This window comes from Xenopus laevis, chromosome 2L, assembly GCF_017654675.1.
Source record: "Xenopus laevis strain J_2021 chromosome 2L, Xenopus_laevis_v10.1, whole genome shotgun sequence".
NCBI lineage: Eukaryota > Metazoa > Chordata > Amphibia > Anura > Pipidae > Xenopus > Xenopus laevis.
In genome coordinates, this window is record NC_054373.1 from 157151591 (window position 1) to 157176165 (window position 24575).

General features: G+C 39.9%; 1 protein-coding gene across 2 annotated transcripts in view; it reads left to right on the forward strand.

Annotated features, from left to right (window-relative positions):
* LOC101027277 (acid-sensing ion channel 1) overlaps positions 1–21238 on the forward strand; it is a 134641-nt gene extending 113403 nt beyond the window's left edge. For both annotated transcript variants that reach the window (XM_018247597.2, XM_041582600.1), the window contains 4 exons: positions 15709–15800; positions 16810–16889; positions 17980–18084; positions 18313–21238. In XM_018247597.2, coding sequence (XP_018103086.1) covers positions 15709–15800; positions 16810–16889; positions 17980–18084; positions 18313–18417 — 382 coding nt within the window. In that variant the 3' untranslated portion in view covers positions 18418–21238. The remainder of the gene's footprint in view (positions 1–15708; positions 15801–16809; positions 16890–17979; positions 18085–18312) is intronic.
* Positions 21239–24575: the final 3337 nt, after the last annotated feature.

A 24575-nucleotide genomic window follows, 5' to 3' on the forward strand; every position in this document is an offset into this window, starting at 1 on the left:
AGCCTCCTGCAGGCTGCCAGTCCATTTAAGGTCTTCCTAATAGCCAATCACAGCCCTTATCTGGCATCCCCAGGGACCATTTTTCATGCTTGTGTTGCTCTACAACTCTTTTTACATTTGAATATGGCTCATGGGCAGAAAAGGTTGGGGACCCCTGGTCTAGAGGTTGTGAGCAACATTTTTTCCTACTGCAAATAACTAACTCATGCTGTGAGTCACCTAATCTAAAGGCTAATGCCACATGGGGCTGATTATCCCCCGGTATATTTTACTGGCGGAGAACCCCCGCTTCTGAAGGAGGTGGTAAACTGTTGGCAGAGAAACTGTCTGTGTGAGAAGTCTGTAAGTCTGGGCCAATTGGCCAACTGCCAAGCCGCATGACTGAGTTACTTTGCGGCAGGAGAAAAGAATATCCACATATAAGCCTTTGCTATGGTAAAAAGTCTAATAAAACAAATTAAACAGATTTACAAAATATCCAGTTTGGGTAAATGTTTAAAGCTATGAAAGTTTTCCTTTAATAGAAGATAGCAAAAATAGGCTTTGGGCTTTTTTGAACAGTCTTACTACCCAACTGGACTACTTGGTGGGAACCCCATATAAAAAGCCTAAAACACAGATTATCGTGTTTTGGGTTTTTTTTTTTTAGATTTTTTTTTTTTAGATTTAACTATACTAGATACAGATTATAGTGTGTATATTTTCAGAATTCTTGCCTCCCTGCAGCTGTAGTTGTACTACAACACTCATATCCCATCAACAGCAACTACGGATGGACGGTTGGACATTTTTTTCTCTGCCTCCAATATCCCCCCCAGGGCCCTATGCTTAACTCCAGTTTGCATCAAAGCTTCAGAATTCTGATATGCATTAATGGTTATATCAGGCTCTATTTTTATTTTCCCAGAAAGACTCTGTTAGGCTGCCGTGATTTATGCCACATAGAGTTTATTGACTCAAACCCTCGGTTTTGCTGTTGAAAGAGAAATCAATGGCGCAGGCCGCCTTCCTTGTGGTGACATTTACAATGCACCAGGCATTTAAGTGATCTAATCAGTGCGCCCGCTCATTGGCATTCATTGTACAGGTACATGGGGGCTCCTTTCATTTTGTGAGCTGGGCATAATTTTTCTAGATCCCCCTGATCTGGCTTTTATAGGTGCTTTTCTACTTATTATTATCTCATCATGTAATCTCATGCAATATCTGCCATGAAAATGTCACACTTGATTCATTCTCAGATTGGAAATCCCAGTCACTGCCGGCTCGTAGCGCAGGAGCTTAGCTGCATGGAGCACAGAGTGGGGGGTCAGGCATTATCCTTCTGCTCTAAGCTGGGAGGCCTTGAAAAATTATTACAAAAATGTTTTTAAAATGCTGTGATCGAAATATGGAGACCCAGGAAAAGGATCTGAATACATTTATAAAACAAGGCCCCATAAGCGTGCACTCCTTGGCTAGAAAGCACACTTAATAAAATAACATAATATTGTGCTATAATACTTTATATTTATTTATATTTTTAACATTTAGAGATATCTAGGGATGCACAGAATCCAGAATTCAGCTCAGTATGTGGCCAGGATTCTGCCTTGTTCAGCAGGATTTGGCTGAATCCTCATCCCTGGCTGAACTAAATTAAAATCCTTTAAATCATGTGACTTTTCGGCACACAATCTTTCATAAAGGATTCAGGGTTCGACTGATTTCCAACATGTGGATTCAGTGCATCTCTGCAGATATCCAACCTCATATTGAATTTACTCATACAGCATTTTTATGTATCATTCTTTCCCCTTTAGATTTGCTAGGGACATCACATCACACAACATCATATCTCACCCACCAGACAACTTTGTGGAGTTATTTCACATTAAGAAACTCTATGGGGCACATTTACTAAGCTCGAGTGAAGGATTAGAATAAAAAAATACTTCGAATTTTGAATGTTTTTTTTTGGCTACTTTGACCATCGAATTGGCTACTTTGACCTTCGACTACGACTTCGAAACGAACGATTCAATCTAAAAACCGTTCAACTATTCGACCATTTGATAGTCAAAGTACTGTCTCTTTAAAAAAAAACTTTGACCACCTACTTCGCCACCTATAACCTACTGAGCACCAATGTTAGCCTATGGGGAAGGTCCACATAGGCTTTCCTAGCAATTTTTGAACGAAGGAAAATCGTTCGATCGATGTATTAAAATCCTTTGAATTGTTCGATTCGAAGGATTTAATTGTTCGATCGAAGGATTTTTCCTTCAATCGTTCGATCAAATGAATTTCTGTAAATCCTTCGACTTCGATATTCGAAGTTGAAGGATTTAACTTAATTAAATTAACCCTCTATATTCGACTCATAATAAATTTGCCCCTATGTGTCATTTTGGGGGTAGCTAGGTAATCATTTTGGTGCTAGGATTAAACTATAGATAGGCACAAACCTTGCAAACCATCTTAAGTAGCATTGATAGGATAGTTTAAAACACGTAAGAGTAATAAATAGTCCTCACTGGTTGAGGGGCAATTATTTTGGTGTTGCTTTTAGCGCAAGTCATTATTACGCTCGTACACGCTACTTTTTACAGTACAGCAGGAACCATGAGAATTCCCACGTAGAGTTTGTATGTAAGTACATGGTACCGTGATTCTTGGTCTGATTCCTCTATAGTTCTAAAGAATCTCTCCCCAGCTGCTTGCCTACCCATGACACAGGTAGGGTTGCCACCTTTTCTGAAAAAAATACAGTTTTTTCTTATTAATAACATTGGCATCAAGTATCATTTTTACCGGCCAGGTGGCAACCCTAGATGCAGGGAGGCAAGAGACTGGACCAGTAGGGGGCGGGAGTGGGCCGGCAGTTGGAATTGGAGCACTGGACCCCTCCAAAGATTTTTTTTTTGAGGGGTGGGGGGGTGACGGCACACAATAGTTAAGCCACTGGAAAAAAAAAAGGAAGGATAGATAGATGACAGTATCTAAGGAGAAGTGATTTAGAGAATAAAGAAAGTGAGTGAAGAGAGAAGGAAAACAAATTGGACAGTGGGTCAGTGGTGTATAGTTTTCTGGTGGACGTCTGGCACTTAAGTCTGACCCTTTCTTGTCATTATGGCTGAATGACTGGTATAAAGTTGTGGGATCTGTTATCCAAAATGCTTGGACCTGGGGGTATCCAGATAAGGAGTCCTTTCATAATTTAGACCACCATAAGTCTGCTAAAAATAATTTCAACAATTAATAAACCCAAAATGCCGGTTTTGCTTCCAATAAGGATTAATTATATCTTAGTTCAGAATCAAATACAAGGTACTGTTTTATTATTACAGAGAAAAAGGAAATCATTAAAAAGAGAGTCTATGGGAGATGCCCTTCCAGTTATTCAGAGCTTTCTGGATAATAGGTACATACAGTATACAACTGATTTAATACAGATCATAACCTTGCTAAGATCTATGGAGGGACCCTGATCAGAACAGGGGGGCTTGAAATGAAAGTCTGAACACCATCAGTATGTAAACAAGAAAAAGAAACACGGTCGGTGATAGATGTGCCCTTGCCCCATTCCCTATCTGCAATATAGCAACTAGATCTGATGGTTGCACTTAGTATGTAAATGGCATTTGCTTTTTGGCATTCATTTTGTTTGTACAATAAGCCTGCGTGAGACCATGTTCTCTAGAATCTTATATTTATATTGGGGACTTTCTGCAAAACATTATATTCAGTGAAAAGTCTTTGCAAGTGAATAAAAGCTGGGTGGCTGGCTTTCATGCGGTGTATTGTATAGCCTGCATTCCGTAGTCTGTATTACTGCTGCTGGGTAATTTGGGCTTGCTGAAGTATATGTTTAGCGCACTTTGCATGAAAGCACAGAATAAAACATGAAAATAATTGCACGCTGTTTATAATGTTAGGCCTCATTTGTATTAGTTGCTATCAGTCTACTTGAATGACTACTCTACCTCCCTTACAGAACCCACTCACCTTGAAGCTGCTTAAAGGAGAACTAAAGTCTGAAACAGCATATGAGTAAAAATGCTGTATTTTATATACAGGTATCAGATCGGATCCAGAATGCTTGGAACCTGGGGTTTTCCAGATAAGAGATTTTTCTGTCATTTGGATCACCATATTTTAAGTCTGCTAAATATCATTTAAACATTAAATAAACCCAATACGATTGTTTTGCCACCAATGTGGATTCATTATATATTCTAGGTCCAAGGTACTGTTTTATTTTCACAGAAAAAAAGGGAAATCATTTTTTAAAATGTGAATTATTTAATCAAAATTGAGTCTATGAGAGATGGCTTTCCTGTAATTTGGAGCTTTCTGGAAAACCGATCCCATACCTGTACTGAAACTCCTGAATCAGCTCATATGACAAGCATCCTTAGAACAGTAAAGTACCTTCAAAGATGCCCACTGCAGAGCTCCATCTTCTCATCTTACAAAGCTGTTCTATGAGTGTCAGTGGCACTGCACATGCTCAGTGTGCTCTGGGCTGCTGTTGAGAAGCTAAGCTTAAAGAGATACTGACATCAGAAAATAACCTTTTTTTATTATCTATCATAACATTGTCTTTGAATGCTATTTATATTTTTGCCATAAAAGTAATTGCCTGATGCTTTTACATTACCTTTCTTACTATCCTGTTCCTCTACGAGGGGGCTGCCATATTTGTGCAGCAGGAGTCCATTAGCATTAGAAACTGACAGACTGAGAAGGGACAGTCAGGTTGGCAAAACAGTCAGGTTTAGGAACTACAAGTGACTATTACTTACAAAAGCAGAACTATCAGCAAAAAACGATCAACATAACTTATAGGCAACTTTTAATGTAGATTAATATTTTGAAAAGAAAAGTTTTAATGTCAGTATCACTTTAAGGGCTATTGGAAATTTTCAATAAATCTTGCAGAATGTGAGGTTACATCTGCCATAGGTGCTGATGGTACAGGACTGATTACTGGTTTGTATGCTGACATTTAGTATTGAACAAAATGAGTTACTTCTTGGGGGTTTATTGTAAATCTGATATCTGTATTAAGCATATTGTAAGCTGAGTAAGTGACAGCAGCACAGAGCATGTGCAGTGAATCAGCAGAAAAGAAGATGGGGAGCTACTGGGGCATCTTTACTGCTAAAGGGCTGTGGTTGCCTTGGGCTGGTACAGAAGCCCAAAACATCTGTTGCTTAATTTTCTGTCCAGTTTTATTACTCCCTTATTTAAAACCACACCGTCATAAAAAAATAATTGGGGCATAAGAATAGAGAAGCAGATCCTGTGATAGCTAGGGGTCCCAAGAACTTAAGTACTAATGATGTGAGGCACTAAGGATAATTTCATTACACGTTTGCAAAAAAAAATATTTGGGTCCCTCAAATTATTTCTAAAGTGCAGTCCAGTAAAATTTTACTTGCTTTTTTTCTGGATAAAAAACATAGCAAGAAAAAATAGCCTCCAATTTAGATTTTAAATCTGTAGTCTATTTAGTAACGGAAAATTAGGGATGCACTGAATCCACTATTTTGGAAAAAATAATTTTCGAAAGATTCGTCCAAATACCGAACCGAATGCAAATCCTAATTTGCATATGATAATTAGGGGTGGGAAGGGGAAAACATTTTTTACTTCCTTGTTTTGTGAGAAAAGGTCACCCGATTTCCCTCCCTGCCCCTCATTTGCATATGCAAATTAGGATTTGGATTCGGTTCAACCAAGCATTTTGCCGAATTGTCAAAGTAGGAACTTTATCAAGACATATGTAACTGCATCATGAAGTCCAGAAGTGTCTCTTACAGGAATATTAGTCTATGTTGCACAAGACAGCACCCTGCACTGATATATATTCTTCCTTTCTGCTATGCCTAGAGCCTCCTCACCTCTAACCCCTGCCTCAGCTTGAAGCCCAGTTTATTATCTCGAATAGGATATACAGCAGCCCACACAGCATACCTCCCAACTGTCCTGTTTTCAGAGGAACAGTCCCTCTTTTGACAGCTCAACCTGCAGTCCCTCCTTTGTACTGGAAAGTCCTGTTTTTCTCTGCACTGAGCTACCAGAAAAAGTAACAACGTTTCTAACTTAATTGCCTTTTGGCAGAGATCCCAGAACAGCCACAGCTGCATATAAGATACTTTTGTAACAATTTTGAGATAAGGAAATAAGTAATTGTAACAATATGTGACAACAGGTCCCTTGGGAAAAGTTAGGCTCACAACTTAATGGGCAATTCACCTTCATTAGCAAAACTGTAATAACTGGAAAAAAAAACACAGAAATAAGTTCAAACTTTCATAACCTGCCAAATTTTGTAAAATGAACATGGTAATTAGGGGTGTGGCCTCAAAATTGGGTGTGGTCAAATGTGTTCGCCTTGCTGTGCGCGCCAACTTTTTTGTCCCTCTTTCTATTTCCAAAATGTTGGGAGGTATGACACAGGCCCAGTTTTCTTATATCTGATTGGACAACTGACTGAATATTTATGCAATTTGGCCACTCACACACAGATACCCAAATAGCACTGATCCAGGGGGTTAAACCACTCAAGTAATTTATGAGCAAACAGTCTAGAGAAATGTGGCCCCTCTGCCTACAGGTGAGCCAATAACAGAGCCACAACCTGGCCTATTGTGGGTCATTGAGTGACCATATTGAGCATTTTTGATCCAGCCTTGTTATGTGAACACATAGACACACGGACTGACACTGAGCCAATCTGGGTAATAAAAACCAATGACGCTCACAGGGTAATCAAACAAATTTGTATTATAAACATTTTTTGACCACCTAATGCAGGGCTTTGTAAGGTAAATTGAAACATCTTTCGAGATCTCCTGGTAGGACAGAGAATAAATAGACGTGCTTCTATGGGCTATGAAAGAGAAAGACAGGTAGAACAGTAGGAAACTCTGCCAAAAATATACTAAGCTTTTTATTCCCATCATCCCCATTAACCTTCACAGCTAAAAGTAATTAAGCGAGACTCTCTGACTTTCTCTGTGCCAGCATCTCTAGACATTAAAGCCTTTCGTTTTCTGTGAAATAATTAAGGCTGTCAAATATTACTCGAAAATCATTGAGCAACTGTAAAGGGGTAGCGGAGATGCTCTATTTAACCCCACCCGATTGCCAGCAGGTAGAAACAACTGAATGTCCCATTCACTGAGCAAGTTGACTGCAATGTTTTTATCTGATTAATGTAACTAGTGGGCACCTCTCGGGCAGCAGAGGAGTGAGCCAGTGTATGTTATATACTCCAAATTGGAAGAGTTAAAGCATTAGCTCAACAGCACCCCTCTTATAACAAGGTTTTAAACATATACAGGTATGCGATCCGTTATCTGGAAACTCGTTATCCAAAAAGCTCCGAATTAGGGGAAGGCCATCTAACATAGACTCAATGTTATCCAAATAATTACATTTTTTTTAAATGATTTCCTTTTTCTCTGTAATAATAAAACTGTACCTTGTACTTGATCCAAACTAAGATATTATTAATCCTTATTAGAGGCAGAACAAAATTGTTGGGTTTATTTTTTGTAGACTTAATGTATGTAGATCAAATTACAGAAAGTCCCAAGTCCCAAGCACTCTGGACAAAAAATCCCATACCTGTATAAAAACCATGCTGTATCAGCCATTTATCCATAGCCCCAAGAATACCGAGGACAACAGTGTTCGCCCCAGATCTTGCTCTAATCAACTTCCAAGGTGGGCTTCTAAGGGAGCAAATAGGCATTCTCCCCAAATCTGTCCCTAAAGGTGGCCATACACAGAGAGTGATGTCACAAAATGAGTGGATCTCTCCCTGATATGCCCACCTAGATGTGGGCGATATCGGGCTGATCCAATCGTGGGCAATAGTGCCCAACGATCGGATCATAACGAAGGGTAAATGGGCGGTCAGATCAACTAATATGCATCTACGAACAGATGCGGTCCACAATCCAACGGGATTTTTAGTCCTGTTCGATCGACATCTGCCCGACTTTTGGACAGATATCGATCAAGGAAACCCGTCTGAGGGCCCAATACATGGGCCAATAAGCTGCTGACTCTGTCTGGCAGCAGCTTTTATCGGCCCGTGTATGGCCACCTTAACTGTCTTTCAGGCTGGTCCTTCCTAATCAAAGCTCAGAGCCGCTATAGTTTTTGTCAAGGTGTCGTAAGGCATAACAATATATAACAAACATCTATACGATACAGTAAATACGCACAGATGCAAAACTGATCATTAATTTGTAATCAAATACAAAACACTTTCACACAATCAACACAACAGATCCCTCCTTTAATCCTATAACTGCGGGATGTATTCTGTGCCATTTGTAGGTTGTTCAGATACAAAATCAATTGGAAGACTTCAACTATCTGAGACCATGGTTTGCCATACTGAAAGCTCGGTCAGGCAGTATTTGTGTGGTTAATCTTTCAAGCCTATTGTTACAGCTCTGCCATTTGTTCTGTTTAAAATCCCATCTGATTTGAGTCCTGCTGTTCGGAGGCAATCTGTGGACTTTGGCTTCTGTTCATTATAAACTCTGGAGATTAAAATGTATGCTGCTTCCATATGTTGCCCACTTTATTATAAACAGGGCTGGAGTTAGAGATGTGAGGGCCCCTGACATTGCAGACATGAGGGCCACATCTAAGGGATACAAATTCTATCATTTAGTGAGGTGACACCTACAATTCCGCAGCTGAGGGTCAGATTTATTAAGGGCCGAATTGAAAATTCTAAATCGAATTTTCGAAAAAATGTTATAGTCAAAACGGTCAGATTCGACTACGGAATTATACAAACTCGTTTAGATTTTTTTTAAAAAATTTGAATTACATTTTCGAGAATTATACTCTCGCCCCTTCTAATTTGACTATTCACAACCTAAAACCTGCTGAATTACTGTATATTTTCAGAGAAAAAACTTGAATCGAGTTTGGTCGAATTTGAGTTTTCGAGTCAGTAAAATTTGCACGTCAGATTTTATTAATAACTAGTCGAATATTTGAATTTCAAGTCAAATTGGATTCATGTGAGTTATAAAAAAAATCACATGAATTCGTAATTCGACCTTTGATAAATGTACCTCCCCGTATTACACAAAACGGCTTGTGCACATACGAAAGTGCATTTTCAAGTGCAATTGCAATGGGGTTTTTTCCCACAATTCAGCGTTTTTTCCCAAGAAATCCAGTGTAATTGCGATCATGGGGGGGGCAATGTGCTTGCTGCAATTTGCATCCAATCTGCTACAATTAGCACATCTGAGCAGCAATTTTATTGCAATTGAAAACAATTTTGCAAAGGTCCAGCTGGCATCATTTCCAGTTTTTGGCAGGTGTCATTGATTCATTAGGTGCCTATTGATGCTGGACACAAAGGGAAACCCTGGAGCTACTGTCTGGGCAGTGGGAGGTGGTAGATCTAGAGTCCCCCATGCTTCACTTGGCACAGCAGCTCTCAATTTGGAAAAGAAGGACTGAGTGGCACCAAGTGCAACTATGGATAATTGCTAGGAACGAATTTTGACCAAACTACCTTTAATGAAAGTAGTTTTAAACACAACTAACAGTGGCGTTACTAACTAACTAACGTAACCACCAGAGGTGCGGCGGGTACAATCACACATGGATCTGCGCCCCCTTGGGGCAGTCGAAATAAGCTATATCTTGGTTGGCAGGGAAACACCAGGGAAACACCAGCAATGGTTTCCATGGGGGGGGCGTATCCTGCACCCATGTCCCGCCATAGTTAGTTACACCACTGGCAACTAGGGATGCACTGAATCCACTATGTGGGATTCTGCCGAATCCCCGAATCCTAGGTGAAAGATTCGGCCGAATACCGAACCAAATTAGGATTCGGATTCAGTTCGGCCAGGCACAAGGATTCAGTCGAATCCAAATCCTGCTGAAAAAAGCCGAGTCCTGGCCGAATCCTGAACCAAATCCTGGATTCAGTGCATCCTTGCTGGCAACTAACTGCAGGGAAATTGTGAGGAGTGCAACTGTAACTGCAGACGTACATGAGCCCTAAAGGCTCCACTTGAACATTCATAATTTAATATATGTATGTGTATATATATATATATATATATATATATATATATATATATATATATATATATATATATATATATATATATATATATATATATATACAGTAAATGATTATTCAAAATGGACCCGCACTCCAGTTTCTTCAAATGTGCAAAAAACTTTTATTGTTACAATATCACGGGTGCATCCAAATATATATATATATACGACATAATATAAGTTTTGGGCTTTTCCCCAAGGCAAATATCCCCATGGCAAATATCCATTTGCCTGGTGATCACAAGCTGCTGGTCCTGCCTCTAAGAATGGGAAATCTTAAATTAGGATTCTCTAAGCCTCAACATGTGTTCCCACAAGCCTGGTTTGTTCTCATTTACCAAGAATTAGATTCAGAGCCAAGGATTGTTTCTCAGGAGAGGAAATTAATTGCTGATAGATCACTTATTACCAGCCCCAAGGACATTCCATGCATCCAAATGACTGATGAATGTAAGGGGCAACCATGATACAGTAAATACAGTTGTGAAATACAGTAAATACAGTTGTGAAATGAATGTCCCATGAGTTCATAGCTGCACAATTTGGGATTTCCATTCAGTATCATTAGCATCATTATAGTCCCCAGCAGGTGATTTTTAGTGGGGACTGCTGAGAGTTTTAGTTGGGCAACAGGTTGTTGAGTGCCAGTTCTGGATGCAGATCTGCCCAGAGAGTGACTGGAAGGAGAGTGAACCATATATTTAGTAGGGATGCACCGAATCCAGGATTCGGTTCGGGATTCGGGCAGGATTCGGCCTTTTTCAGCAGGATTCAGCCTTCTGCCCGGCCGAATTGAAGCCGAATACTAATTAGCATATACAAATTAGGAACAGGGAGGGAAATCGCGTGACTTTTTGTCACAAAACAAGGAAGTAAAAAATGTTTTCCCCTTCCCACCCCTAATTTGTATATGCAAATTAGGATTCCGTTCGGTATTTGGCCGAATCTTTCGCGAAGGATTCGGGGGTTTGGTCAAATCCGAAATAGTGGATTTGGTGCATCCCTAATATGTAGGTCTGTGCAGTAATAGACTCAAATGCTTATTTGATAATTTGGTGGCAACTCAAGGCTCGAGTTATTCATTGGCCCAATTTACTATTCCTTTTCTACATAGAATGATATCAATATTCCCGTGCCCATAATGCAATTCCTCCCTTCGGGAGAAATAAATACTGTATATAAGGGATAAGTAACATGCACAGAATAGGAATTAGACATACCATGTATAGCGGCATGGTGCCCTGAGACACCTTTATCTGGGCCAGCAGCATCCTGGGATTATAATGATCAAATGTCACATCTCTGTTCCAGTCGAAATAATTCCCAAACGTTATCAAATCTTGGCCTAAACCTTTATATACATTTACTAACATACGTGGTAAATGGCACAAGGGCAGTTGCCAATAGCAACCAATCGGCAATTAGCTTGGGACAGTCTGCTACAAGTTAGAAAACGGAAGCAAAGATCTGAGTGATTGCTATGGGTAACTGCACTGATGCATATTCTGTAAAGCAAAAACAGGTGGTGCCTTGATGTTTTGCTAAAAATAAGCTATGGATGATTGTTATGTATTTCCCTTGAATCTATATATACAATTGCCAGACAAGCAATGCTAGAGCAAACCTCACATTCACACTACAATTGATTTTTGATTTGTTAAATGAGTAGTTTAACTTCAAATTGGATTATAATATGATGCAAATGCATTTTTTCTTTTTTGTAAAGCAGTTAGAATTTCAGCACCGATCTGGCTGCTAGAGTCCACTTTACTCTACCAACCAGGCATTGGTTTGAATAAGAGACTGAAAATAAATAGTAGAGGGCCAAAACAGAAATATAAATAAAAGAAAGAAACAATAAAACTACTATACCTGCTATCCTACACTCACACTCCCTTCCCAGAGACTATTATCCCACTGTTACTATAGACACCATCTCTCCCTACTATACCTGCTATCCCACAGCCACAGTCCCTTCCCAGAGACTATTATCCACTGTTACTATAGGCACCATCCCTCCCTACTATACCTGCTATCCACAGTCACACTCCCTTCCCAGAGACTATTATCCCACTGTTACTATAGGCACCATCCCTCCCTACTATACCTGCTATCCACAGTCACACTCCCTTCCCAGAGACTATTATCCCACTGTTACTATAGGCACCATCTCTCCCTACTATACCTGCTATCCCACAGTCCCTTCCCAGAGACTATTATCCCACTGTTACTATAGGCACCATCTCTCCCTACTATACCTGTTATCCCACAGTCACACTCCCTTCCCAGAGACTATTATCCCATTGTTACTATAGGCACCATCTCTCCCTACTATACCTGCTATCCCACAGTCACACTCCCTTCCCAGAGACTATTATCCCCACTGTTACTATAGGCACCATCTCTCCCTACTATACCTGCTATCCCACAGTCCCTTTCCAGAGACTATTATCCCACTGTTACTATAGGCACCATCTCTCCCTACTATACCTGCAATCCCACAGTCACAGTCCCTTCCCAGAGACTATTATCCCACTGTTACTATAGGCACCATCTCTCCCTACTATACCTGTTATCCCACAGTCACACTCCCTTCCCAGAGACTATTATCCCATTGTTACTATAGGCACCATCTCTCCCTACTATACCTGCTATCCCACAGTCACACTCCCTTCCCAGAGACTATTATCCCACTGTTACTATAGGCACCATCTCTCCCTACTATACCTGCTATCCCACAGTCCCTTCCCAGAGACTATTATCCCACTGTTACTATAGGCACCATCTCTCCCTACTATACCTGTTATCCCACAGTCACACTCCCTTCCCAGAGACTATTATCCCATTGTTACTATAGGCACCATCTCTCCCTACTATACCTGCTATCCCACAGTCACACTCCCTTCCCAGAGACTATTATCCCCACTGTTACTATAGGCACCATCTCTCCCTACTATACCTGCTATCCCACAGTCCCTTTCCAGAGACTATTATCCCACTGTTACTATAGGCACCATCTCTCCCTACTATACCTGCAATCCCACAGTCACAGTCCCTTCCCAGAGACTATTATCCCACTGTTACTATAGGCACCATCTCTCCCTGCTATACCTGCTATCCCACAGTCACACTCCCTTCCCAGAGACTATTATCCACTGTTACTATAGGCACCATCTCTCCCTACTATACCTGCTATCCCACAGTCATAGTCCCTTCCCAGAGACTATTATCCACTGTTACTATAGACATCATCTCTCCCTACTATACCTGCTATCCCACAGTCACACCCCCTTCCCAGAGACTATTATCCCACTGTTACTATAGGCACCATCTCTCCCTACTATACCTGCTATCCCACAGCCACAGTCCCTTCCCAGAGACTATTATCACACTGTTACTATAGGCACCATCTCTCCCTACTATACCTGCTATCCCACAGTCACAGTCCCTTCCCAGAGACTATTATCCCACTGTTACTATAGGCACCATCTCTCCCTACTATACCTGCTATCCCACAGTCACAGTCCTTTCCCAGAGACTATTATCCCATTGTTACTATAGGCACCATCTCTCCCTACTATACCTGCTATCCCACAGTCACACTCCCTTCCCAGAGACTATTATCCCACTGTTACTATAGGCACCATCTCTCCCTACTATACCTGCTATCCCACAGTCCCTTCCCAGAGACTATTATCCCACTGTTACTATAGGCACCATCTCTCCCTACTATACCTGTTATCCCACAGTCACACTCCCTTCCCAGAGACTATTATCCCATTGTTACTATAGGCACCATCTCTCCCTACTATACCTGCTATCCCACAGTCACACTCCCTTCCCAGAGACTATTATCCCCACTGTTACTATAGGCACCATCTCTCCCTACTATACCTGCTATCCCACAGTCCCTTTCCAGAGACTATTATCCCACTGTTACTATAGGCACCATCTCTCCCTACTATACCTGCAATCCCACAGTCACAGTCCCTTCCCAGAGACTATTATCCCACTGTTACTATAGGCACCATCTCTCCCTGCTATACCTGCTATCCCACAGTCACACTCCCTTCCCAGAGACTATTATCCACTGTTACTATAGGCACCATCTCTCCCTACTATACCTGCTATCCCACAGTCATAGTCCCTTCCCAGAGACTATTATCCACTGTTACTATAGACATCATCTCTCCCTACTATACCTGCTATCCCACAGTCACACCCCCTTCCCAGAGACTATTATCCCACTGTTACTATAGGCACCATCTCTCCCTACTATACCTGCTATCCCACAGCCACAGTCCCTTCCCAGAGACTATTATCACACTGTTACTATAGGCACCATCTCTCCCTACTATACCTGCTATCCCACAGTCACAGTCCCTTCCCAGAGACTATTATCCCACTGTTACTATAGGCACCATCTCTCCCTACTATACCTGCTATCCCACAGTCACAGTCCTGTCCAGTGGCTTTATGTTGTGTTACAGATAGCTCAGTAGATACAGGTGTTGCACACTCATATGTGCTTTAACCCAGCCAAACGTGTTCTGCCCTGTGCTGCTAAATGAGTATTTTCGGTTCCTTGTGAAAAAATAAAGTGCCATACTTTATCTTAAATGTTGCAGACGTTTCTTTATGCGTAATTTAATTAACAGGCAGTGAAAGTACTTCACTGGATAAAGGGCTTTTTTAATGGGTTTCCTTTAGATGTGCCATTATCTTATTGGCTATAAATACAATTTCTGCATATCTTAGTGCGGGAAAAGGCAACCTTTGGTGATACAGCTCTTATAAAACTGCAGTTCCCTGCATCTCATTACAAGCATGGAATGTTGGGAGTTATGGATATTTAGAGGTTGGCTTTCCCTTTCAAAGCGTATCTGTAAATTCTGCTCAAGTCGTTTGTTTTAATCATTCATTCTCTGCAGACATTCTATTAGAATATGTTACTGAGGGGAATATTCATCATTCAGTTTGTGTGTGAAAGCACTGGTGACATGCAATGTTTAACATTAGTATTCACCTCCTTGGATTTGTCTGCATTTTGTTGTCTTAATACCTGAAATTAAAATGTATTTAACTGAGAATTTACATTAACAATCCACACAATATAGCCATTAACATCAAAGTGTAAAACGAATCAATATAAATATCAAAATGATTTACAATTAAAAAAACAAACGTCATGTTGTAGTCACCCCTTTTGCTGTGAAACCCCTAAATAAGCTCTGGAGTAACCAACTTAGAAGCCTTCAGAAGGCACATTTGTAATTGAGAGTCCACCTGTCTGAAACCTTATGGGTCATATGAACTCAAAATAAATTCTGACTGGAAGCACTGGTCAGAGTTAGGTTAAAACCCCAATCCCCCAGAGCATTGTCAAAAATGGAAAGAATATGGCATAACCACCTAAAGAAGGCCACCCACCAAAAGTTGGTGACTGGGTAAGTAGGGTGTTAGAGACACCACTAAGAGGACAATTAATGGAGCTGATGAGATCCGCTGCTGAGAAGCCATTCATGGGACACCTATAACCTGGACGCTCAGGAAAGCTGTTCCATATTCCAAGTCTGTTGTTATTTTTTCTCTTTCTAATAGGGATAATATTTTGGTTTTGGATATCTTCTTTGAAGCCCTAAACTATGAAACCATCGAACAGAAGAAAGCATATGAGGTGGCTGGACTTCTGGGTGAGGCATCTTCCTAACCAAATATTGTAATTTCAGTTTTTCATGAATGACCTGGCACACTGTTGTCTTCACGTACCGTACCTCTACCTTGCCAAATCTCTCTGTTCTGCCAGAATAATATAAAGAGTATAGAGTGGATGCTAGGAGTTGTAGTTCCATATCTAGAGGGTAATAGGTTGGACTTCCCTGGCCTTATGATTCTTTACCTTTATTAATTCTTAACTGCACCTGACAGATTGGGAACGTTTCACCGCTGAGCATATTTGTAAAGGTGTTAATCTACAAGCGGCTGAAAAGGCACAAGTCAAAAAACAAGTTAAAACCCAAGCACTTCTACTACACTGGTTTGTATACAAGTTTATTAGCCATGTGTGGCTTGCTTCTCATACACATCAATGGACTACACCACGTTTACTCAAGTGCAGTGTTATTTTGGCATATAATTCTAGTGTAACCGCTATATTTAAAAACGGCATCCAGAGCTTTTACCTATGGAATTTGCACCAAAAAAAAGGAAATCTTGCCATTTGTTTGAAAAAAAGTTTTTTAATTAAATTTTACACATTTTTCACAAAATGACATAGACAGCTTTATTAATGTGCCCCTGTGTGTTTGTCTCATACATTTATATTATGCTTTGTTTTCCCCCACGTTTGCCGATCCATCAAAAACTGAACATTGTCCTTCTCTTCATGTGTTTCCACCTCCCTCCCCCCTGCTGTGCTGTCCCTCCCATGCTGCGCTTCAACATTCAATATTATCCATTTCCCCCCTGAGACATACTAGCAATGTTGCTATCTTTCTCCCCAACACGGGGGCTCTCATTTCTATTTCTTATTCCACCTGTACTCTACATATATATTCTGCGCTGATCCGATCTGTGCTCCTTACTCTGCATTTTTGCACTTTCCTCCCTCTGATCTTTTTTATATTACCGCTGTATTATCTCCAAAAAACACTTGCTCTGCCCTTTCTGCCTTTTCATTCTAGCTGCTTTTTCCTCTGATAGGTGACATTGGAGGACAGATGGGCCTGTTTATTGGAGCAAGTATTCTGACTGTTCTCGAACTCTTTGATTATGCCTACGAGGTAAGAATGCTGAGTTGTGCAGAAACTCTAATGAAAGATAACTAGCCACCTACTGACCTGAAAAAAAGGAAGCAGCTTCTACCAGTCCTTTTGATTTTACTTTGATGTTTCACAAGTTTGAGTCAAGGGCTTTCTTTTCTTTTAAGAAGAACATTAGACTATAATGTTGTTATATAATGTACAAGAACAGAATTGGAAATCGTGACACAGTTGTGATTTTACTTACATTCATCTGGGCTGGTTTTAAGGTGAGGCAGACAGGGCCTTTACCCATGCCCCAAGTATAAGAGTGGCCCCTTCAAGTAAAACAATGTTGAGACAAGCACAAAAGACATTATATTTATAACAACTGCATCAGTGCATTTGACCTGTGACTTTCCAGCTTTTATTGGACTACAGCTCACAACACCCCTTTAACAGCCGAGGGTTGGACAACCCTGTGTTAGTTTATTTTTAAGATTGGGGTCCAAATCTTCAGCCATGTGCACAATGCAAAGTCAAAATTCAAGTTATGGTGAGTTGAATAAAACTTTGATGCAACTTAAAAGTGTTAGTGCCTTCAAAGGGAGTTCATGAGTGAGTGTCTCTCTTGATTCTTACTTATATGGTGTAGGAACTATCTCAGGTTGAACATTTATAAGTTATGGGTTTTTTGTTTTTTTTTTACTAAGGTTGAGATCCAAGTGTGTAGCCATGAGCACACTGCAAGGTCAAAGATTCAAGTTATGTTAAGATGGATACATTTTTGAAGTAACACAAAAGTGTTGGTGAGATCCAAGCGAGCTCATGAGTGAATGACTCTCTTGATTCTTACTTATGCAGTGTAAGGACAGACAAAGATCTCAAGATGAGCTTGTATGAGTTATTTTTTTCTTTTTTACTAAGATTGAGGTACAAGCGTGTAGCCATGAGCACAAGGTCAAAGATTCAACCCAAGGCACATACTTTGATCTTATAAAACCATCTGCCTTTAGGTGTGGGTCCATGAGTTCCAAAACAAAATATGAAAACCCCCAAAAACTGAACAAGTTACTATAAAATAATATTTTTTTTTGACTATTGTCCATTCATACAGACTTTTTTTTTTAAGGTGCTGAGATACAAACTCTGCGGAGGAGCAAAATGCGGGAAGGACTCAAAACGCAACAATAACGATAAAGGAGTAACGCTGAGTTTGGATGATGTAAAGCGCCATGTAAGAAATAAACCCTCTTTATAATTACCCATAAGGGCCCCATGACCGACATTTTATTTGTCATTCTAATGCCATAAAACTACTTGCCAAAGCAGATAAAATTAGTAGCCTTTTGGGCAGAATTGCAACATATGTGTAGATATATTTTTTTCAATATTGTTGGTTTATCAAGTAGGAGAAATATTTACTATCTTGTCGCAATACTATAAGACTCTCATCTAATTTCAGGCTCCAATTGAAGGTGTAAGAGGTCACCCAGCAGGAATGAGTTACACAGCCAACATTCTGCCTCACCATGCAGTGCGTGGTGCCTTTGAGGACTTTACATGCTGAGATCACATCTGAGGACAGACGAGAGAGCAAAGTCTTCTTCTAAAATTGACCAAGAACATGAATCACAGATGAAAGAGAGAGAGAGAGAGCCCAAGAGTCTTTCTCACAGCTTACACAACACATATTGTCCATTGTAGAACAAAAAGAAGGAAACTGATCAGCCTGGAGAGTGTGAGACAACTTGACTCAAAGTAATACCTAACTGAACAAGATGCTTTCATGGGTGCTCATGATTACAACTTGAAAAAGAGTACCCTAAAGCAAGCCTTTTGGAATAACAGAGATCATGGTTTCAAAAAAATGCACAATTAAGCATACATACCTAAAGACAGCCCAAACTTCCAACAAATGTTGAGCTCAGAACATGATTGAAACCTAACTTCCGGCACAATAATAACCATACATTTATGGCATGGCTTACCAAACCCATTAATAAATTATTGCCAAAACCAAAATATCTATGTATTTAGTGAGGCATGATGATACAAAGGAAGATAATATGGGATGCCTTAGGCAAGCATAACCAAAAGCTGTAAAAGCACAAATGTAGTTGTGCCAAATCCACAAGGAATACTTAAAATTGTGTAGCTCAGTGAGGCTTGGGTAGTAGCTCTTGGGGAGTAAGAGTGTGCTCCATGAAACAGAAAAGAAGATTCAAGTAGGACTATGACTGTGCAAATAAGGAGATTAGGAAGGTCCATGTTAGGAGGTACATGATATGGGACGGATATAACATCATCTAGATAAACAATGTCTCTTTTACGAGGGAGGATATCCCACAACAGAACCTCAGAACATTTGGTATATTCACAAGTACAGCAAAATAAATTTTGAGGACTGCTTATACAGTACAAAGAAGCCAATGTTATTATGTACCAAGTTGATGATCCAACAGAAGGTAGCTAAAGAAGCTGATTTAGTAAGTTTACAAGGATCCTAACCCAAAAAAACATCCAAGGATTCTGCACTTTACATTGTGTTTAACCATGAACTTCAGATGGACGTCTGAGAAAGAGTAATGAAAATACAGCAAACAAAGGCATGAGAAAATTTGGGCAGTAAGTGTTAAGAGCTAACTCTGATGTTCAGGCTGCACATGGTATAAAACTGCACCATCTACTGCAACTAATTCCAAAATGAATGGTTTCCTCCCTCCTGAAATCTAAATTCCTTTAACCTATTCTTTCCCAACAATTTATTGGCCGTGGCTATGTTTGTCTCCTAGAAGCCTATAGTCTTCACTCTGATAGATTAAGAGCATTTCCTTCTGTCGTATCTGTGATCTCTAGTCAGATATACCTGGATGTGTGGCATGAGCTGTTCAGATTGAAACAATTTCCATATATTTCCAAGGATATGGCCAATGTCTTATTATGGAAATCCCTTTACTAATTAGGATGACTGTACTCTTTCTACTGAGTGCATGACAAGTTCGCTCTCTCTTCTTTTGACCTCAGAGTTGACCTCATTTTCTCAAATTCCTGGTATTTACCCTTCTGATCTTCTGGAACTGGAAACCTATTTCTCTTCAAGTCGTATCTTTGTGGCATTTTCAAATCCTATATCGACGTGAACCTAACACGTGAGCTTTCTGAGCTTGAGGGTTATTTGAATATTCCACACAAGTCCAACGCCTTTAATTGTCCAGTTCGAGAGCAAATGATTGTCCACAAAGTGGCCTTTGAGCCTGAAACGGGGTGCTAAAGAATTACCACTTAGTTGTTCAAATGAATGGAACTTAAAAGAGTTTTGTGGAACTTTATAAGAGTTTACAATCCATGGCCGCTTTGGTTATACTATTGAGAAGTCAGGGTGTGCCCGTTTGGGAGTTGGGGACTTCATGAACCAGGAACTCTTGTCTCTGATCCCAGGAGGTTTGATCACTGTGACCATAATGTGAAGAGACACTGAACTAACTGGTAACAGCCGCACACACACACATACTTGTGGCTGCAGCCTATGACTTCATTACACTCAGTGGACTCAAAAATACATTTATATTCCTGGGCTTAATTTAATCTCACCAGGAATTTACTTTGCCTTTCTTTTTACCATTATCATATCTGACATCTAATCACCCCACAACAAAAACTAAACCAAACATGCTGATATATATATATATATATAGATATTCAATACGGGTCTAATGTTTTCGTTCTTGTTGTTTTGGGTTATTTTATTGCTTAGTAGATATGTATCAGGACCATAAACACAATGTGCAATGACGTGTTTCTCTAAAAAAAAGTTATTTTTATAAAGTGCCAAACATTAATTTCAGTGCTGTTCATCTGATTATATACTCTCTTCTTTTAGGCCATGTGTCACAATCTGCAGGTCTTAATAGCAATGAACAAATTTGATATTGAAGGGCAAGTAAGTCATGCAAACCACTGGATTATTTGCCTACTTCTTCCACATGTGTAAGTAAAGCAGCCTCTGGCAGCAGCTTGCAGCCAAAACGATAATATAATTCCAATTAAATCACTGTCCCCTGGAGCAGTACTCAGTTCACAGTAGCAAAGATGAGTAAATGACACTGAGTAAAGTAGGAAGCAAGTCACCCATGTGCAGAAAGCAGAGCCTAACCCAGAAAGTACACCTCCTATCAGATGAGGCAAGAATGTTAAAACAAAAGGCACTATGACATTGGCACAGCCATGGAATACAACAAAGGTTTAAAAGAAATCTCGACCCTCAAAACAAATTGTTGTAAAATGTGTGCTCTTCTGAGCGTTATTATTTTTATTTAGTAATCAAGATATTAAAGGGGACCCGTCACCCAAACAAAATTATCCAAATCCTATTTTATCATGTTAGTCAAGCAAAATGAACTTTAATTATACTGTATAAATTATTTGAATATTGTTTCCATCAGTCTGGGAACTCATAATTATAGCAACCAGGAAGGAGCCATTTTGTGGACACTGTTATTAAGGCAAGCCTTGTATCATCTCAGAATCTTGTTTGTGTACCAGGGGACAGGGACCCAATGTCCATCCCCATGCACTGGTTACACAATTAAATCGTTAAGAGAGCTGGGGGAATGTGGGGAGAGCAGTGACATCTAGGAAGTGCTGAATGGAAAGTGATAGTAATTGCTTGCCCCACCTCTATGCCTAGGCATAGAGGCGGGGTAGGCAATACTTGATTGACAGCTGATATTTTTAAATGAGTTTACAACAGCTATGAATGCTTTAATAAAAAAAGAAATTAGATTTCATATTTAATTTAAGAAGAACTTTTATTATACAGATTTTTATGTCTGGGTGACGGGTCCACTTTAAAAAGGACCAGAGAAATGTCTGCGCAAGCAAAATCGCTAAATTAATTTTCAGCTGACTGTTGCTTTATTCATATATACTGTATATATATATATATACTGTATATATATATACACAGAGTAAAATTGCTAATAGCATGAAGACTAGCAAAACAAAAAATGTGTAAAAGTGCTAAGAACAGTGATCAATGTTACATTCATTTGTTTCGAGGTGTTGCGTTATATTGAAATAATAACTCAGTGGCGTAACTATCTATACAGCAGGCCCTGTAGTCACAGAGGGGCCCAGTCGACAGGCCTGGACTATGGGATCTGCTACACTGTAGTCCCCAGTCCTCCCCAAATCCCTCTCAAATATCAGCAAGTTGAAAGCTGGGGGGTGCAGAACGAGTGGGGCCTGGGGAGGAGGGACTGTTTGTTCATACCAGGCCCCCTCTGTAGATTTTTTTCACAGGGGGCCCCGAGGAGCCCAAGTTACATCACTGCACATTATATTATATAGTCTATGTAGCCTTCTAACACAAGAAAAACCTATAGGAACATGTCTATCCTATTGATAGTGTTTGCCACTGGAAAGTCCATGCGTTATTAGACTGATAGCAGAATTGATGGAGGAAGGTTCCACGCCGCTGGAATTGTGGGCTGCCCATCTCTATCATCAACCCCTTTCAATTAAAGGAACACTTTTAATTTTGATTTTTTTCTCCAACAGAATATTTGTCTTTATACTTATATACTTATATATACATTACTGTTTACTTACTGCCTAGTTATTTTAAATCAAACTGCAACGTACAATTATTAAGAGGGATGTTAAAACAAAACGTAAATCGAAGCAACTTTCCAAAATGGATTCAATAGAAATGTGCACCAGTATTGGTAAATATAAACTGTCTGTGTTTTTTCTCTGCACTGGTGGTTCTGACTTTTCAAACAATGTAGCAGAAGCCAGCCATTATCAGTACCGTGAAGAATTCTGATTTCTGCTACATTTATTTTACAAGGGGCAGAACCATGGAGTGCAGAAGGGGACAGATACTGCTTTCAATAGCAAGTACATTTATAACTTATCCAGTGGTGGGGGAGCCCAAACAGCTGAGAGTCTGTTGAATCAGTCGCCCTGAGCAGCCTCTTTTGCTGCTCTAATTTTATTCCTTTGCGGCAGGAAGGGGAACTGGGGGACCAAGGTTTTTGTATACAGGGGGCTCTTTAAAATAAAACTGCTAATAGCAGAATTGTTGTAATGCCAAATTTTGCCTTTAAAACTCTAAAAGGCCCAGACAGGACTGTTAAGGCAGATTCAGTTTAAACATTGTGCATTGATGGGAATTCATTGCAAAACCCAAGGCATCACCCACTATCATCGCACCTGAATTGCTGTAAAAAATCCGCCATGGCTTTCCTATATTATCCCTTTAACCCCTGTGTGCTGGAGCAAAATGTGTTCATGCATGTGAGAGAGTCTGTTTATAATCCATTATTTTATAATTCTTTTTATATTTGTTCCGTCACCTATAAATATATGAATAGATAAACCTCGCTGTATATACCTCTATATATAAATGTACTAATGTATAATATTTAGTGTATATATGCGTGGGATGGATATTACTCAAACAGGTTAATGTACATTTCATACAGAGCACAAAATGGCATTGACAATGTATACTCATAAGAAATGATATAAAGGAAGATATTACTATGGAAAGTGTGTTTTTATTTTTTTGTCTCAACTGTTTGGTAATAAAAGATCCCCTTGGCTGATCTCTGGATGGGAACATACACAGGCCCGGGCTGGCAATCTGTGGATTTTGAGGGGCTGCTGTAAGATGCCCCCCTTTTTTTTGATTGGCACTACTTGTAGCAAACAAAATGCACTGTGTGCCAGGAATTTATAGGTCATGGAGTGACTTTAGTATTGCCCAAAGTAGGGATGCACCGAGTTCCACTATTTGGATTCGGCTGAACCCCCGAATCCTTTGCAAGAGATTCGGCTGAATACCGAATCTGAATTTGCATATGCAAATTAGGGGTGGGAAGGGGAAAACATTTTTTACTTCCTTGTTTTGTGACAAAAAGTCAGACGATTTCCCTCTCCACGTCTTATTTGCATATGCAGATTAGGATTCGGATTCGGTTCAGCCAGGCGAATCCTGCTGAAAAAGCCCGAATCCCGAACCAAATCTTGGATTCAGTGCATCCCTAGCCCATAGTGAACATAAGTGACACATTACCCTTAAAAGAGTGGGTTTCCCTTAAGTTAACTTTTAATATGTTCTAGAATGGCTAATTCTAAGCAACTTTTCAATTGGCCTTCATTTTTTTCTTTTTTATAGTTTTTTTAATGCTTTGCCTTCTTTTTCTGACTCTTTGACTCTGTGATGTCGCTTAGTGATGTCATTTGTCACATGACTCACTGAAACTTGTGTCTTATAATAAATAAAGTACCCCCTGTTCTAAAATATGAGGATATTTGAAGTCACCTTGGAGTCCCATGACTTCCTTTGGCCTCGTGTTTTTATATGGTCATGGAACTCCTCTGTAAATGATAATAATACTATTAACATATTATATGTTAATTACTTTAAAGTTCTGTTTTGGTGTTGCTGTTCCTTTGAGAACAAGATGGGCTAATTTGTGTTATACCTTGATGTGTGGGAGAATGGGCAGCTATTTCCTGCACACTGAGAAGCTAATCACGACAATGAGCAACAAGGTTGCCAACAAGCTTGTGATTGTGCACAACAGGGGTCATTTACAATGACCAGGAGGAGAAGTGCACCCTTGGGAGCTCATTCAGGCAGCACCTCATTTTCCAGTCTTGTTGCATCCTGCACCTCTCGCTGGATAAAGAACACAAAGAATCCTCTCTTCTGCT